Source organism: Trachymyrmex cornetzi, unplaced genomic scaffold (assembly GCF_001594075.2).
Source record: "Trachymyrmex cornetzi isolate Tcor2-1 unplaced genomic scaffold, Tcor1.1 scaffold99, whole genome shotgun sequence".
NCBI lineage: Eukaryota > Metazoa > Arthropoda > Insecta > Hymenoptera > Formicidae > Trachymyrmex > Trachymyrmex cornetzi.
In genome coordinates this window covers 652053-669065 of record NW_017300343.1, presented here as the reverse complement: position 1 = coordinate 669065, position 17013 = coordinate 652053, and the positions used below count along the sequence as shown (strand labels likewise).

General features: G+C 32.4%; 1 protein-coding gene across 9 annotated transcripts in view; it reads right to left on the bottom strand.

Moving 5' to 3' along the window:
- LOC108770136 (dystrophin, isoforms A/C/F/G/H) overlaps positions 1-17013 on the bottom strand; it is a 475481-nt gene that overhangs the window by 274405 nt on the left and 184063 nt on the right. For all 9 annotated transcript variants that reach the window (XM_018521482.1, XM_018521491.1, XM_018521492.1 and 6 more), the window contains 3 exons: positions 14805-15016; positions 13093-13247; positions 12246-12435 (listed from right to left, as the gene is read on the bottom strand). In XM_018521482.1, the coding sequence (XP_018376984.1) occupies positions 12246-12435; positions 13093-13247; positions 14805-15016 (557 nt within the window). The remainder of the gene's footprint in view (positions 1-12245; positions 12436-13092; positions 13248-14804; positions 15017-17013) is intronic.

The following is a 17013-nucleotide window of genomic DNA, read 5'->3' as shown; positions in this document are numbered from 1 at the left end:
CCTCCTCCTCCTCCTCCTCCCCCCCCCTCTCTCTCGGGAAACGTCTACGTTTATAGTCAAGTAAGTGTTCGAATTTTTCCGAGATTCCTTATCTCTTGAATGCCACCTCACATGGAAATCGTCGCGAAATTTCAAGATGTCGACTCTTCAAAGGAACAAGGTTGACCTGCTTTTCCAAAAGAAGATTTCACCTATCCTGTGCGATCACACTAGATTCCGCTTGACTTGAATTTTCTAAATCTCTTTTATCTGATAATACATTGTGTGCAAGTTTTTTTAAATTTCTTCATATATGTCTATACTGCCAACGAACTATAAAATTTAAATCGGATTGTTGTGCAAAGTTATTCTTAAAAAATTCTTTCTGTGTCTATAAAGTATCTAATAGAACGAATTTTATAGTTTGTGTTTTTATAAAGCGCAAACTGTAAAATAATTAAAAAAGAAATGAATATCACATAAAGTACAATATTATTTTTTGTGTTTGAAGAAATCAATAGAATAATTGTTTTCTACAGAAGAAAATATAGTGATTTATTATTGAAAAAATTATTAAGAATTTTTATAACAAAATATCGAAGTCATTGTAAAAGAAGATTAAAAGCATTCGCTATAAAGTGTGCGAAAATTAGCTCGTAACTATAATTAATAAAATAAGTTTGTTACTATAATTACTTAATAATCAACTTATTACAGTTGTTTAATATACACTCTTCAAACTATTAATTTTTTCCCTTCAGCAGTTGTTTCTTATCTGTTTAATGTGATAGTTTCTCTCTCAATTGAGAATACATAGGCGTACAAAGGCAGCGGTTTCTGTTGCGGACATGAGACTTGATACCGTATCTACAATATAAGGATGGCGTATCGTATACGGATACACATGACGCCGTTGTACGATGAAAATACGAGACGATATTGTAAAGTTGCTCGGGTACGTACAAGCCGCCAGACAACGGCATCTGCACGCAACGTTATCTCGATAACCCTCGTATATCCCTCGGGGTGCAATAAACCTAATATCGCAACATGAAACTATGGGCTATCGGATTTGTCTGACTACCGAAAGAATTCCGTAGAAACGAAAGAGATGTAACAAGATCAGAGAGCGAAAGAAGAAAAAAATGAAGGATCCTTTAGCTCACGTTGTACATGCCACTACGTTAATAGATAATTATGTTCCTCTCGTGCATGCAAATGTACTATTCTTCTTCATGTGACACATGCACTCCATGCGCATCATCTCTGTATGATGACGGTGTCATAACGAGATATGCGCGAGAAGAACTTTCAACACGCACGCGGTGAACACAGGTAGTTGCTGACAACCTCCTTAATTAAGAGTATCTGAAAGTTGGTCAGTAAAGCTACTCGCATTTTAACAATATATTTAATAAAAAATAAATAACATATTAATGACCAAAAGCATTTATGTCATTAAATTAAATTTATAACAAAATATAAAAATAAGTTTGTTAACGATAAAAGAATGCTTTAAATATTTTAACAATAAAATAAACGTTGCGTTAAAAAGTACATCTTTCTTCAATTAATACAAGGAATTTATATCCCAACAGATTTTTTTTAATCAACGACGCAATAGCTAGATTATTCAACAAATATATATTACAGAATAGAATTTAATTAACAAAGTGTATATGTCTGATCAATTGAAATTAATCTGCAGGTAAAAATATCGTTTTCATTTTGAAAAAATTGTTCGATCTATTCTTTTTGTGTTGAAATTTAACGACCATCTATTATTTATTGTATAAAACGGCAGGAAAAACTACTGATTGCTGAACTGAGAACTGGCAAGCGGCGTTGTCAGCAATCGTTATTGGGCATACCACAAATCCCAGAATTATTGTCAAAATTAATGCCGTTGGTACGGCGCAAACGTAGCGTAACTGACAACTTAGCGTCCGCTCGAATATTGGCTGCGATCTCTTGGTGCTTTCGCATATATTCGCCTAACGAGGGACGAGGTGAAATAACTCGAATCAATAGCGTAACACGATTTCCGCGACACGGCCGCAGAATAAATCATGGATCCGTTGTTGGAAGAACGGAAACACAATCAGCTCAATACGAGATATCCCGTGGGAGCGAAGGAACTGCGTGGAACAACGGCAATGTCATGCGAAATAACCTTTGCTCAGATTCAATGAAAACGACGAACGAAATGCAGCATTTTTAATAAAAAAAAAATAATACATAAAAAACAGAAACTTATAGCAATATTGTAAACGAGGATAAATGCTAAAATCCTATACACTGTGCTAACTATGAGTTCACGACAGGTAGCTACTTGCCGAAATAGCTGTACAATTAAAGCTGCTGCACTACTTTACCGTTACATGGAACAAGATATCGTGATATCGTGACTTTTAGGCGATTCTGTCTAAATCGAGCGATTCCTGAATGCTGCCATGATAAGACCGCAGTTTCCTTATCTCTCTTACGACTGAAAGAACGAGAGATAACTCAAATTCCTCAAAGCTTTATACTAATCGGAAGTAATGTTAAAGTGCACTGTAAATTATATTTCGAGAATGAATGGATATACAAGAAAAGTTCTATATTTTTTAAAACTAGAAGACTTATTTGATAATTAATAGCAAAGGATATTAGCATGCATATATAATTTAGTAATAAGACTATTTTTTGTTATGATATGTTACATAAATTAATCTCTGTGCATCTTGTCATTTGCTCATTATTTTGAAATAATCATAAAATAATATATTATTGTTTTAAACATATATCTGACAAGTAACAAAAGTTGTGCAAAAGACATTATCATTTTACAAAAAAGGAAATATAGAGATAATTCAAGTAAAATCATTTGTAACAATTAATTTACTTAATGAAAATTAATAAATGACTTATTCACTATTTTCATATTTATTTTTCAATATGCTTGCAGTTTATCATTTCTTACTGTAACAATAAATATTACATTTTTGAAACAAATTTAAACCGACTGCTCGAGATTCAATCAACAAACGATAAATTGGTCAATACGTCGCATTTACCATAGCAAGTTTGGAGATACCTAAGGTTGCACTCTAAGAAATCATAGGAGAGACTTCTCACTCAACTACCGTATATAACAGTCGATAACAGCTAAGCTGTAGGAGATATGGTACCAAATGTCGTGAAATTTCAACAGTCGGTACAAACGTAGTTCGCCGGTTACAAGAAGCACCCCTAAACTAGGGTGGACGAACATTCTGCATTACCGACCATGGAACTGCAGGGGTGGATAGAAAGGTGTCGCCATCTACGTGAACTTAGAGCGCATGCGCGTACCATTTCGATCAGAAACAACCCCTTGTGTCAAATTTTATTAAATCACATATAGGGGTGAGAATGTTCGTGACGGATGAGTAGATACGTATGTTCTGTTTATAGGAATTGAGAAAAGCTAATATAATAAAAACGTAAAGATATTATACATTTTTCTTCTAAATATTACATTCAAATTAATTAATTAAACTACTGTGAAATTATTAGATAAACTGAATTATTAAATAAACTACACTGTGAAATTAAATGTTATTATAATTAATCAACGATATAAATAGATTTATAAATATAATTCGCAATAATAAAATATTAATGATTCCTCGTAACGCCACTTATAACAATTAAGAATTCGGAATTAGTTTGACTAAAAAATTTAAAAGAGAACAAAGAGAGAGAGAGAGAGAGATGTTTAAAAAACATTATTTAATATAACTTTTGAATTTAACTATTAACTGTCAAATTGTTATATCACTCTACTTCGACATATTTCATCAGGAAATTTTTCAATATTTTCTAAAACTGAAAATTTTCATAAAAGTTAATGGAAAAATTGAATTGAAAAATATTTATTGTACATATACAGAATTTAGCGTTTTCTGAGCAATAGGGAGAAATATTATCGAACAGCGAGGAAATTAAATTTCTATTCTCAAATTTCATTCCTTAATAGAAAAACCCGACGAACAGCTCACCCTCATACGTTCGTTTCTATTATTACATCCGGCCTTTACGATACTGTAATTTTCTTTCTATCCTTCTCTTTCTCATTGTCGGAGTACTATAACCTACGACTTTCGCTTTTTATTTTCATCATGCTTGCGAGCACACGACGACCGTGTATCTTTTGTGACGACGGATGATTTAGATCATGTTTCCTCATTGAGCAGGGGTAGTTCGGCTGCACCGACCAGCCTGTTGCGAGAGACTACTCCCTTGAAAAAGAAGGAATGCCGCTTTGTGCACGGAACCATTAAAAAAGGATAAGCCGGTGAACGCGACCCCTAAGCTATCGTCAGTTGTTTAATAATTTTATTGTGGATGCACAAAATGACGACATGGTCATTAGGGAAAATAAGCTTCAAACGATTTATAATGACGTTATTGCATACAAAGCAAATTTTTAGAGCGATATACATACAGAAAATAAAAGTTTAAAATTTATAGCAATAAGTAAGTAAAACTGACTGAAAAATGTTCAACACTAATATCTAAGAAGGCGATCAAAGCGGGACTTGATGTCTAATAATAGTATTAATAATTTTACGATTTCCAGTTTAAGCAAACTATGATATTATTCAAGTTTCATTTTAAGTCTGTGTTTTAAGACTAACAAATAATCGGCATGCATTTTGCTGGAACTGGAAATGGTACAAAAATTCACACAAAAATATTATTAGGCCTTCAAATCCGTTTGGACCAAATGTAGTCTTTTCCTTCTTTTATTAGTCTTAAAATTTATGTTAAGTTAAAAATGTCACATTTAAATTATTATTCTTATCACAAAAGAACATATCTACATTCTTAAGCTGAAACATCACTTTTATGTTTCATGTTTATAAAGCTGAATTAATTTCGCAAGTGTCACGAGACTCCAGAAAATGTTTAGAACATGGTCTCTGATATTTCAGAATGAGATTCTAACTGTGAAAAGTCTGGAGGCGTGGCGGCGTACATGCATATCCGCGAGCACATGCGCATGTAAATTCGTCGTAAATTTTCTCCAGAGTACTATTTCTCTCGCGACATGACCAAAATGCAATGCACGGAACGCCAAAGCTCCCGTTGCGTCGGATCTCGAAAAGCGCCATAATATAATGGAATAATGGCTATTAGAAGGGGAATATTATCGTCGCGGCGCTCGACCGTCCGACGGTGGAAACGTTTTATCGATCGTTCGACTGCGTTTGGCGCGATGAAGCGAGAAAGCGAAAGTGGCTGGCTCGGTTTACTCATTCTTCCGTATTTCTGTGACCTTCGGGACCACGACAATACACCGCCATTTCGCCAATCGCGATTTGAACCACGAAGATTTAACACCCTTTTAATCAACTTTGACAATTATACGTCGAGTACGCGGAAAATGAATCCAATCGGATAATACCGCATGCAAAATTAATCACATCAAAGTAACTTTTGAACAAAAATCAAATCCGACAGTTGAGTCTACAATTCCAAAATTTGACAGTTGATCCTAAAGTAGTGAAATATATGTATGTATAATTACACTTGTACAAAAGAACGTATTCACATTCCTCAGTAATTCGGTTAATTTCGAATAAGCACAATTACGAGTATTCAACACACAAAAGCGAGAAGAAATAACATTTTTATAATATATTCAAATATTTATAATAAGAAAAATAGAATTATTTTAGTGTACAAAGAACAAATGTAACAATTAATCAGATTTGAACTTGAACAATATACAGGGTGTTTCTGAAATAACGTATCACCACTAATCATACAGTGCTATTCCTAATAAAAAACTGAGTCGAAAAGTCCTGTATATTTTGGGATAGTTAACGAGATATTAATTTCTAAAGATTGTCGAATAAACAGATAAAATCGACGTATAAGACAATTTTAAGATATCTTTCAGTGTTCTTTGTGAAATATTTTGACGATGTTTCTTAAAGAATTCTTAAAGTTGTCTTACACGGTCGGTTTTAGACATTTTGCTCATTGGAGATGACTAAAAAAAATATTGCGAAAATTGCAAAATGGTACAGGACTTTTGACTCAGTTTTTTACTAAGAATAGCATTGTATGATTAGTGGGCGTTATTTCAGAAACACCCTGTATATGTGCTGTAAATAAAGATAAAAAATTTTTGCAATAACACAAAATATATAATTTACAAAAAAATATCCTAGTCTAAACATGTAAAATATAGCACGGTAACTGGTTCAAATTATCTCAATTGACTAAATGCAGCTAATTATTATACGAAATGCCTCGTTTTCTCTCTTTCTCGAAAATCGACGCGAATGCACCAATAAATCACGGTTCTGAACATTAATGACGCCTAAGTACGAAGGCGGGTTTACCGCAGGGACAGCGGAGACTCGACTCATAGAGTGTACATGGCTCTACGATAAAGAAAAAGAGAGCCACCACGTGAAATTGCATTAAAGCGGATTAGCCACGGCAGGATTGATCTAACGAAGCGGAGCGTGCCGTGTTTACCATGAATATGAGAAAGGCCTGTACACTCTCTTTGTTCATCTAAAGGCGAAACGTAAGTCCGGGTCACGTAAGCGACTCCTCATTATTCTGCCGATCGATGCTCTCTATTTTCCGTATAAGCGATTCCTAAAAGCAGTGGAATTCCGACGTGACGCACGATGAGAAGTCTCAAATAAAGTTAAAAGAAGTGCGAAAGTCTGAAGCACGTGCAAAGCTCCTCATTTCAGGTAGAGCAAGTCCGATCGAGCGCTTCGCGAATGTTAGAAACATGAGACGTCGCGTAGCAACGAATGTAACTCGCAATTCATAAATCGTGAATGTGCAATATCTCGTTCCGAGATATATCTCTTTGATGTTGAACAATGTCAAAGAGCTCGTAATTTGAAAGAAATTTAAATACGTATATTTTATCTCTCTAATAAAATGAAGTGAACGTTTGATACTTTAATAAAATAAATTACAGCTTTTTACAGAAAGCTTCTCATTGTCATACAAAGATGATAATCATTAAAAACGTAGATTATAATTACTCACACAAACACACATATCTAAAAATTTTAGATAAAATGTATACCTATATAATAATGCCGTAAAAGTAGAAATAATTAGTCTCGGGATAATGTTTCGAGACTGGGATATTCAGTCCAGAAATAATTTCGTTGAACGACGTAATATCGACGTAAGTCGCAACTGGAGCCAACAAAGTGTGGCTCAAACAGAGAGAATAAATGTGCTTTCGACAATAATACTAGAAATTCCATGCACTGCCGAAAGACGCGAAGTAGATATGGGCAAGTGGTACATACATAAGTTACGTCCGAGCGAGGCGTTGGTCGATAATTCATTAGTTAAATCGCATTTGCAAACTATGATACAGAACAACGTCGTTGCGAAACTAATAGCGACTACCATATTCAAGAAATATCGGCAGTTCAATAGTTTGGTCGCAAATATGTGCGCGATACATTGACAGACCTTATGCATTATTCCTCAGAATATTGTATTGCAGTATATTTAACGTGGATATGCGGAATTGAGAGGAAAATTATTTTGGCTTATTGCAAATATCAGAACAAATCCAAGCAACGTCGACTAAGAGTATAACGTATAAGATTTTTAGACATATTTCAGCAGTATATTTCAAAGTTGTACTGCGACCATTACCAATAAAAATATTAAAATCAACATTACATATAAATAAGTTCAATGCATCTTGGTTTGTTCAGCAAACTCTATGATTCCTTCTTTAGTGAGTTCAAATGTATATATTACTGCTTTTAGTTAAAGCTCGTTAGCTTTCGTAGAAATTGCAAACGGCATTTGATGTTCGTTTCTAATTTGTGCTGCGAGAGCAATGAACGTATAAAACAATGAAAACAGTTTTACAATCAAAAGGGAGAAAAAACGTTCTACTTATCCACCGCTCAATTTCCATATTTATCATCGTATATAAATAAACGACCGAGTAAGAGCTGTAGAGCAGAACTGTTTTACTTCGGCATGATTTAATATCCATCTTTAAATCTTGAGTTCCATAAACGGCGAAATGGACTCGAAATAAATTACTGCTATAGATACAAATAACTCCGAAATTGTGTCAACGAGGTACAAAGAGTTTAGCGAGACTAAAATGGGCACGCTTCCTGGAGTTAATTAGTCTCGAGTGCCAGATGGTACGACCAGCATGGTTCCCACATGAAAACGCTATGTACCAGGGAAAAAAGGCTTCAACGTTACGCGACTCATTGAAACAAGAGGTGATAACAAGTTTTTTCGCGATATTCTGCTCTATATACGGGAACATTAGCATGAACATCAACTCGCGTGTACAGTAAATGAAAATATAAGCTTGAGATGATAATTGCCAGCTCGTAATTGTTTCTAACACATGTAACTTTGGCGTTTATCATATTTAAAAAAGTACTATAAAAATATTTCAGTTAAAAAAAAATACAATATGAATATTTGTAAAGATAACTGCATTGTAAAGCAAATAATATGGTTGATTACTTTTAGATATTCATGTTATCGCATGAGCTATCCAACAGCAGGATATTATACAATATTGTAACTAACTACTGATGGATATGACGGATCGAATAATAAATTCCAATCAGTTATTATACGATTTATCAAATAACCGCTATTTCCACATTGCTAATAATTACAGTTTATAAATTATGCTTCTGTCATTTATTGGATATATGTGTACATCAAATGGTACAATATTCATCATTTGAAAAATCAAACAAAAAATATATAATGCAAGAAGGATTATCGAATATAACATACAAAAAATAATTCTTTCATATCTCGTGATCTTGTAATATTCATTAATTATCGTTGAATTTTTTAATACTCAATATTGAGCATTATAAATTATGCATTACGTGTCATTAAGTATGATTAAAAATTAACAAAAAGAATAATTATTAATCGTTTACTACAAAGTAATTCTGTTATTAGCGATCGATTATTTTAATAAAGCATTTGTAGATTCCCTATTGACTAGTGATTAATAAATTATTCAAGCATTTGTAAAAAAATACCTGAATATTCGCGAACCCTAATTTTAGCAATTAATATGAAAGGATCTCTATATCGCAATGTTCTAAATGACTCCGGATAATTCTAATGTGACACGCCCTAAATGTAATATCGGATTTTAATTATATAATGATATATAATACATATCAATAATAGATATAATGATATAATAGATATCATTAGTAAATTTGATTTCGCAACAAAATAAAGCATTTTTGCTAAATTGCTTTAAAATTTAATAGAGAGATTATCTAAATTAAATTTTACGAAAAATTTGTTTAATAATAGTACATGTGATGTAATACTCTTGAAAATGTAATATTTCTCGATAAAACGAAATGCATAGATATTTCAATAAAGTGCAATATGCATCACATATACTAAAGTAATACTAATAATTTTTCCAATAATTTGCTGAAACTCAATTTTCCCAAAAGAATATGATCAAAATTTAAAAATTAAATAGTCAAATTAAACAAAAAATTAACCAATAAATAGCTTATAGTAAAAATAATACTCTAGTAATGAATTTAGCATTGAATTTCGTTCACTCTGAAATACTAACCTTTCGCCGGCGTTTCGCTTTAAAATGCAAGAAACTAACACAATAAGCTCCTTACTCGATGGTGGATCGTTTGCTCTTAAATATTACACGCAATCGATCAAATTCTAGCCACCAACGCGGTAATCGTGCTTGTTTCTGTCAATAATTAGTGCTGTCTCGACGAGCAAATAGAACGTAAGAAGATTGTAAACGGGAATGGATCCGTCAATTATGGAAAAGTATTACAATATAATGATCCTCGCGGATGCCTTATTAGTCACATTTACGCGAGTACTTATAATTCAATACTAAAAATGGCAAATTTCATAACTATAGAAATACAAGCAGAAATATTACATTGACCGCGTATAGTATAACATCAGTTTGAATCCGAGTACAATCCGTTAGTATCAATTTTGCAAGCAATTCTCTCCCACATGCAGCATGTATCTAATTACGCAGTCTCATTAAAATATGTTCAACATTCGATAATTATTATTACTCATTTTCTATATCTAATTTCTGTATATCTATATTTGTGTATCTAATTTGATTTCTATTACCGCACGATCTATCGTTTATAAATAGCAAAGTTTACATTCGATTTTTTTGATCGTGTTTTATATTTACATAAAAATTCATAGTCACATAAAGAAAATAATAATAAAAATATATCAAATTTTTTCCAATTTTTTTCACTTTAATAAATACGGCAATCGTGAAAAATTTATTTCCTATCTTCTACGAGCATCATATATCGCTGCTCTATATTTACCATAACGAATGAAGGGAATGATCACTTGCAAATTAATGAAACGTTCAACCGCCGTAAAAAAATCGGTAACGTGCCGGTAAAAAACATCGTGCGTCGCGTGAAAAGCAACCGATTCAAATGCAAAATTACAGGGTAACTAAATCACAGCACGTGAATGCAATGGCTGCCAGTTGCGGCGAGAAATTTACCGGATGCGTCAACGCGACGAAAAACAACCGCGAGCGGGCGCGTGGCGTACGAGAATTTAAATCTTCACGCTCTGGAAATCGTATATAAAGCGGAAAACACATTCCGCGTGCAAAGACTGATGGCCGGTCACCGTATTATATCGATACTCAACACAAAGTTTCTTCTTTTTAATGGGTACATCGATACCCTGGCTGACACTTTCGATACGCTTTTGTAACAATCGGTCGAAACTCCAAAACTGGCCGTACGGAAGATGCGCAACGTAGAGAGATCAGAAGTCAACGTGACGGATACTATCACGTCAATCGAATTATATCTCACTTTTACTCGAGTGAGAAATTCACGCATAATAAATTGGATGTTCTGCTTGGCAAAACGTTTTTATGCCACATTTTTTTCGTATCGATTTGTATAAATTTGCATACACGGAAATAATGATTTTGTTAAAGTATCTAAAAATTTAGATAGACACAAATCTGAAAATAACTTTACCAACTCATCAAAATAATTATGTAGCAAAACTCAAACATGATGAGCAATGCTGCAAAAAGTTTGGACAGTCTAGCAGCCAGCTTAAGCATCCATTATTTTGATGGTCCAACAAAGTTTAATTTCAAATCTGTATCTAGCTAAAATTTTAAATGCTTTAACAAAATCGTGCAGATATATTGTGCACATATATTGCAATCTATAATAAAATTTAAAATATCAAAAAATATATTTAAACTGCATAATAAATAAAAATCGCAGTATCACATAGAATGATATAAAAAATAATACAATATTTATATATTAGATATAAATATTCATAAAATTATATTTATGAAATATTTAAATATCATATATTGTCTAGATATTTTGTTATTTAATTGTTCTAGCAAAATCTCTTTTCTTTTTTCCTTTCTGTTAAAATGTAAAACTTAGCTAAATTTTATTGATACGAACAAGATGACATATAAATTAAATATCAAAGAGAAGATCTATATTTGAATATTATTTTGTTAATATGAGTTTTTATTTACTTTGCAATGCAATTACATTCACAGGTTTTCGTACACCCCGTTTTCTTTTTGCACCAATTTTTTAAATAAGATATTTTTTAAATTCTTTAAATATGATAAATGCTGAAATTCCGTAACATTTTTAAAGATTCGATTTAAAAAACTATTAATTTTATTTTTATTTTAGCGACGATCTATGATACCTACTTTAGAGCGCGTAACACGTGCGCATACACGCGATTTCCTTTGTCTTTTGCAACGCTAATAAAGATCCTCTTAGAACGCGTTTGATCATATAAACGCTCGATATTACCGTCACCGAAATTGCAACAAACTAATCTATCACTTACAACACTTGTGAATAAATATTTAGATATGTAATATTTTTCTATCACGTGCATAAATCATAAAGAAAAAAAAAATATATATATATATGTATAGTTCTTCATGATTGATATATATTTCAATCACATAAAAAAAGATAAAAAAATTAAATAAAGAAAAATATATCATTTCCCTTTTTATTTCTTACGAAATATGTCCATCTCGAGCAATTTATAAAATAAGCAATTTTTCGTCCTACAACATTGATGAACATATGGCTGTGTTGCATCAGGTTAGAACACTTATGTTACCAGGATACCCCGTGTCGAAACTTGTCGTGAAATTTGTGTGAACGTGACAATCTTACCTTAAGCTGATGTTGCGGTCGTCTGAGCGCGCCCGGGTCTCGTCGTCCACCCAGTCGATCGGCTTCCGCTTCCAATCCCTCCATCGAAGACTCCGCTTCACTCAACCAGGCCAAGAACTTGTCTAGAGACCGGTCGAAGTTGTGGAGCGAGTTCATCGCGGAGTGCAGTAGTTTTCCGCGATTGATGATGCTGGAAACGGATCGGTCGATACAGTATTACATCCGTGATCTACAGTTTGATTCGAAGCAAAGTTCCTTAACTCGAAACACTATAGACGCAAATACAAGCCCAAGAGTAAACGCGCCGTACTTGCTCTATATCTAAACTATCCTAAAAGACGCATTTCTCTTGATTACAATTTTATAATTATCAAAATCGGAGAATTAATCTTCTATTAATAAAAATTTTATTAATTTATTTATTATTCACTATTATTTCTTACGACTTTATAATTTTTAAATATGAAATATTTTAATAAATAAGCGAGAGAAAAAAAGAGAGAGATACGGATTAAAAATTTGTTGAAATAAAAATTGTGCCAAATTAATCTAAGAAAATGAATTGTTCTCTGCTTACTTATTTTTTCACTTAGATTTAGAACGTACTTATTACAAAAATGAATATTACACAGAAAAATGAATACTCATATTCATATTAAATTCATTATATTCAACTTAAATTCATTTTGAATCGAAATTCAATTAACAATCTAATTATATAATTAAAAATCTTAATTGGTTTCATTCAATTTATCTTATAAGTTTAAGTCGATAAAGACTAAATCGGAGATACTTTAAGAGATTGCCCAAAATTTTCACGGTTAAGAAATTGTATACCGTTACTCACCTCGTATTGAGATTGTTGTATCTCTGGTTGATCGTTTCTGTCATTTTCTTCACTCGTGTCGTATCGTCTTGCTGATAAACCGCTATCAGCTTCTGAGTGAGCTGATTAAAAAGTTCGATGTGATGTTTGTACTGGTGCAGCTCGGCGTGAAACGACTGTGAAGAAAAGAAAGGGAACGAGATCGTGAAATCGAAGAAGGTGGGCCAGCGGGCGAAAAAAGGAAACTTATCTAACTCTGGCTTCGTATTGAGTTAGAAGAAGCCGTGCCTCTTTTGCACTCGAGCCTCGATAAGTCGGCGAAGTTAAACCTTCGAAGAGAGCTTCGACTAAAAGTTTTACGCCGATATACTGTACGATGCAACTTTTCTTTGGATATCCGTCGGCACTGATTGGTCCCGATCAGAATTGCAAAGTGCATCAAGATAAAATCTCCGTATAAACAATCTTTTTTTTACAGATAAAAACGCACGCAAAGATTGAAAGAAATGCTTGTGAAAACAAAATTGTTATAAAAGTTATTGAGAAGAAATAGAATATTAAACACAATTGCTTTATCAAGAACAATGAAATAATTATGTTGAACTATTTCATATGGATTTTATTTCGGAATATATTTCAGAAGATATGAGATTCGGAAAGAGTGTAGCAAATGCGCTCCACTCAAAGACGACATGAAGGCACTGCGGAAATAAATTATTCCATGAATATCTCATTTGGTTCTTTTGAATCTAAACAGGGCTCCTCACGCGTAATGTCTTCTTCGGCTGAGATCTCGTTGATTGAGACGCTTTCTTTATAACTTTTTTTTTTCCAGATCTCGTATGCAAAATAAGAGAGGATTACTAGAAAGGGGTTTATATTACCGGATAGATGGATTCCAAAATGTTCGCTCTCTTTAATTTTGCTTACGAATGAGAAAATATAGTAGCTTTAGAAAATATTTGTATTCGCCAACTTCTGATATACCCTCAATCCTCGCGTAGGTATATTACATAAAAATATAAAAGAATTTTACATGTTTTAAATGCTTCTACACTATTTGCGATAAGTATTAATCACATAATAAAAATCCATAATACAACAAACTGTTACATGATCAAAAATTTGTCTAACGTCGAATGTTAATCCGTCCGAAGAAGGATTTAGTTCACAAGATTTTCTAATATCGTACAATGGTATTGGTCAGCAAATATATCTCGTTCAATATCAGTATATTTCTGGTATATACAAAATGAAAAATGCGCTGTCGAAACGTCTTGCCATAAAAATAAGCTATGTCGCGTAAAGATAGAATATCTTCATAAAAATCAAATTGCAATTTTTATTTATACTATAACACGATTAAGCGAAGGAAATTGTTTATAATTAATATTGTTCAAAACATAAATGGATTACCTTATGCCATTCCAATGCAACGGTATTTCGCTACAATTCAATCAAATACTCAGTATCTATCGGCACTTCAATCATTTCTATTAATCTAGATTACATCAATTCCTCAATCTCCGTTAAATACTTTGCGTTCAAAGATCATTCAATATTTTCGATATTGAAGACAAGCCAAATAGACAGAGGTATTATCGCACGATCCTTCTTTTTGCCTTTTTTACTCTTTCGTTAAAAACACTTCTTACGGATGACTCTAAAAACTCACCGACTCGAAGAGCTAACAACGGTTACTTGCGAAAATACGGAAAGAGAGTTCGATGTACCTTTTGTTCCCTGAGCTGCGCCTCGAGTACGTCAGCGGTATGTCCCACAGCTCGCATTCTCTCAAGTCTAGTTTCCATTCGTGCTAGCCAGACTTCTACCTCGTTTCTCTTCGCCTCATATCGTTGACTGTCTCCCAGCATCATGTCCAATTGCGTCTTCCTTTGCATGACTTTCGAATTCGTCTCATCCCAATGCTCCCTCAACTTGGTAACTACAACATTAAGGCAAGCGATGTGGTGAATGTATGTTATTGCATTACATGTAACTATTGCTTTCTTAATTGCATGAAAACGAAATAGCGAGTATTTGTGACACCGAAATCGCGCGAGCAACTTTAAGCAATATCGCAGAATAAGATATGTATATAAATTCACACAGAAATATTTAAGCACTAAAATTCGCTTTAAATATAGGAATATAGGATTCTCCAAATATAGGAATTCTCTTATTTAATTAGATTTATTCTCATCGATCCAAATTCGTATCATATTATTTAATTCTTAGTTTATAGATTAATCACACTGTGTGTTACAAAAATTTTTTTTAATTGTGTGTGCTAGAAATATGTATAATATTTAAAAGATTTCATAGTGCTGATTCCAATTTTGAAATAAAAATTCTGCCATATACACCATTTTTTTGTATAAAAAAGAGAGCATATACTTAACCGACACGAATAAATTAAAATTAATATTTTTAAAAGCATATTGTATGTTTAAGTTTTTTAAACTGCTTCTAACAGACAAAAATAAAATTTGCAAATTATTTTAATCTACGGAGATATTTTTGCACCTTAAAAGCATCGAGTTACCAAAGTGCATCGAATGGCTAAGCGGTGGAAGGCATTAACATAATAAAATATTAGTGCTATTATTCATATACGACATATACGTGATACTTCTTCCCTAACACGTTACATATATGAACTAAGTCAACACCTCACTCAAAAATTATATGAAATGTTAAGTGAGAAATATCACAAATGGTAGCACTCAAATATTTTCTTTTCATGTCACTTTAAATATTATCCTATTATATTCTTCTTCTCAACCTTTCCGTAAAACGTCCCTTGAAAACAAAAAAGCTACGTAGAAATTCGCCGTACGCGAGGTATCAGTTGGAAACAATCCAAACTGTAATGGCAAGTTAGAGAACACAGCTGGATAAAGCAGATGAAAAACAATGGCAACGATTCAATATCCGCAACAACAAAATTTTCACGCGTGAACATCATGTTCGTGTACCTTTAAGAATGCACCTTATATGTACGATGTTTCGTGAGCGCATGTCGCCAAACAGCACGGAAACTAAAATAACAACAGTTCTGATAGAAATATACTCCTTTATGAAAGAAACCCATAATGATTCTGTTAATGCATTTCCAAAGCACATATTATGGATATTAATATGGATATTGTTTTAATAAAAAGAAATTAGAAACAGAGATAAATAAACAAGATAAATAGCGCAATTGTTGATATAAAAAGTAATCCTAATTTTGATAAAAACATTGCGTTTGTACAATAAATATTTTCAATTAAAATATTTATTTCAAATATCAAATTGCGCGTTGAAGGAAATATTTCAAAGGATTTTAATATGTATAAAAGTATTCCTTTAATAACGAAATCATTTAGCGTCGTATAGATTTTTAACATGGTAAATGAAAAATATCATGTTAAATACGAATCTTGCAACAAATCATCAATTTTAAAATAAAATACGATTTTTATATATTTCTGAAATCCTAAAAGTTTTACTAATTACCCCTTTGATAAATCGTTGAATTTGTTCTTCAAAATTTATAACAATAATTAATCCAGTATAATAAAATAATAAAATTTATACTAATGACAAAAACTGTAATTATTACATATTAACTTAATTATTAAATATTACTTTAAAATCAATTATCTATAACATTCATAACATTATCTAACATAATGTGCTCGATATTTAGACGATTATCCAAAAAGAAGATAAAGATAAAAATCATTAAATTTAAAAGATTAAAAAATTTACACTTTATAAAAAATTTTTTTTAAGATTATTCGCTTAATATTTTATACGATATATTATTCCGAGCAAATGTTAAAATAAAAAGACGTTTTCCTTTCCCTTGCAAGTGATAGAACTGTAACAAATTACGGTGAATTTGCTCACGGTGAAGCCGTGAGAACAATTTGCATCGTAAAGGATCGCAGATCT